The following is a 1,272-nucleotide window of genomic DNA, read 5'->3' on the forward strand; positions in this document are numbered from 1 at the left end:
GTATTGGATATTGCATTGGTCTAGTGAAATTATAGATCTATTTAGTCTAGTATTCGATATTACATTGGTCTAGTCAGTCTAGTGATACGACAATAGTCGGACATAGACGATCACATTTTATATGTAAATAAATCAAAGTTGATATTAAACAAGCTGTTTCTCAAGTATATGAACTCGTTTGTCTTTGTACTATTATTGTAACGCGAGAGTAATATAGAAATAAAGAATAACCATGCAACAAGTCAACATTATCTACAGTGACAAACAGAAGCAGGAACAAGTCAACATTATTTACAGCGACAAACAGAACAGGAAACAAGTCAACATTATCAACAGCGACAAACAGAAGTTTGTCTTTGTACTATTATTGTAACGCGAGATTAACATACAAATAAAGAATAACCATGCAACAAGTGACAAACAGATGAAGAAACAAGTCAACATCATCTACAGCGACAAACAGAACAGGAAACAAGTCAACATCATCTACAGCGACAAACAGAACAGGAAACAAGTCAACATCATCTACAGCGACAAACAGAATAGGAAGCAAGTCAACATTATCAACAGCGACAAACAGAAGCAGGAACAAGTCAACATTATCAACAGCGACAAACATATGCAGGAACAAGTCAACATTATCTACAGCCACAAACAGAACAAGAAACAAGTCAACATCATCTACAGCCACAAACAGAACAAGAAACAAGTCAACATCATCTACAGCCACAAACAGAACAAGAAACAAGTCAACATTATCTACAGCCACAAACAGAACAAGAAACAAGTCAACATTATCTACAGCCACAAACAGAACAAGAAAGAATTACAAACTTCCAAGCTTGTTCCAATTAATCACGTGACGTGGAACGTCACCCTCTTCGATACAGCCTACAAACTTCACTCACCTAATTAAGAGCATACGTAGGCCTAATTCTTAAGTTTATGGTACATCATTTCTCCTAAGTGATATTTGATGCCCCGAATGATTTTTTTCCAGGCTGGAAGACAGGGAAGGGGCGGTCTTTCCCAGACGGCCATGTTTTTGGCACTTGCCACTAAACTGGTTGAAACATTCTGTTAAGTCATTATCTAGATTTCGGGAACTAATCACGTGGCTTTGAAATACGTTTAGCAAAAGATTTGGAAAGATTTCAAAATCTCCTGGCGCCAAAGTGTTCAGATGGTCTTTAGTCATGCTAAGGCTGGAGACTACGTAATAACAGTAGGCCTACATGTTAACAATGAGACAGAGAGATAAAAAAAAATGCG

General features: G+C 37.2%; 1 protein-coding gene across 1 annotated transcript; it reads left to right on the plus strand.

Moving 5' to 3' along the window:
* The first annotated feature begins 424 nt into the window (after positions 1–424).
* Positions 425–916, plus strand: LOC106060586 (uncharacterized). The gene has a single exon (XM_013218519.2). The coding sequence runs from the start codon at positions 425–427 to the stop codon at positions 914–916; it is 492 nt and encodes a 163-aa protein (XP_013073973.2).
* The last annotated feature ends 356 nt before the right edge of the window (positions 917–1,272 follow it).

Source organism: Biomphalaria glabrata, chromosome 13, assembly GCF_947242115.1.
Source record: "Biomphalaria glabrata chromosome 13, xgBioGlab47.1, whole genome shotgun sequence".
Classification (NCBI taxonomy): Eukaryota; Metazoa; Mollusca; class Gastropoda; family Planorbidae; genus Biomphalaria; species Biomphalaria glabrata.

Excerpts from the sequence above, each read along its gene's own strand:
- LOC106060586 (XM_013218519.2), top strand. The coding sequence starts at position 425 with ATGAAGAAACAAGTCAACATCATCTACAGCGACAAACAGAACAGGAAA.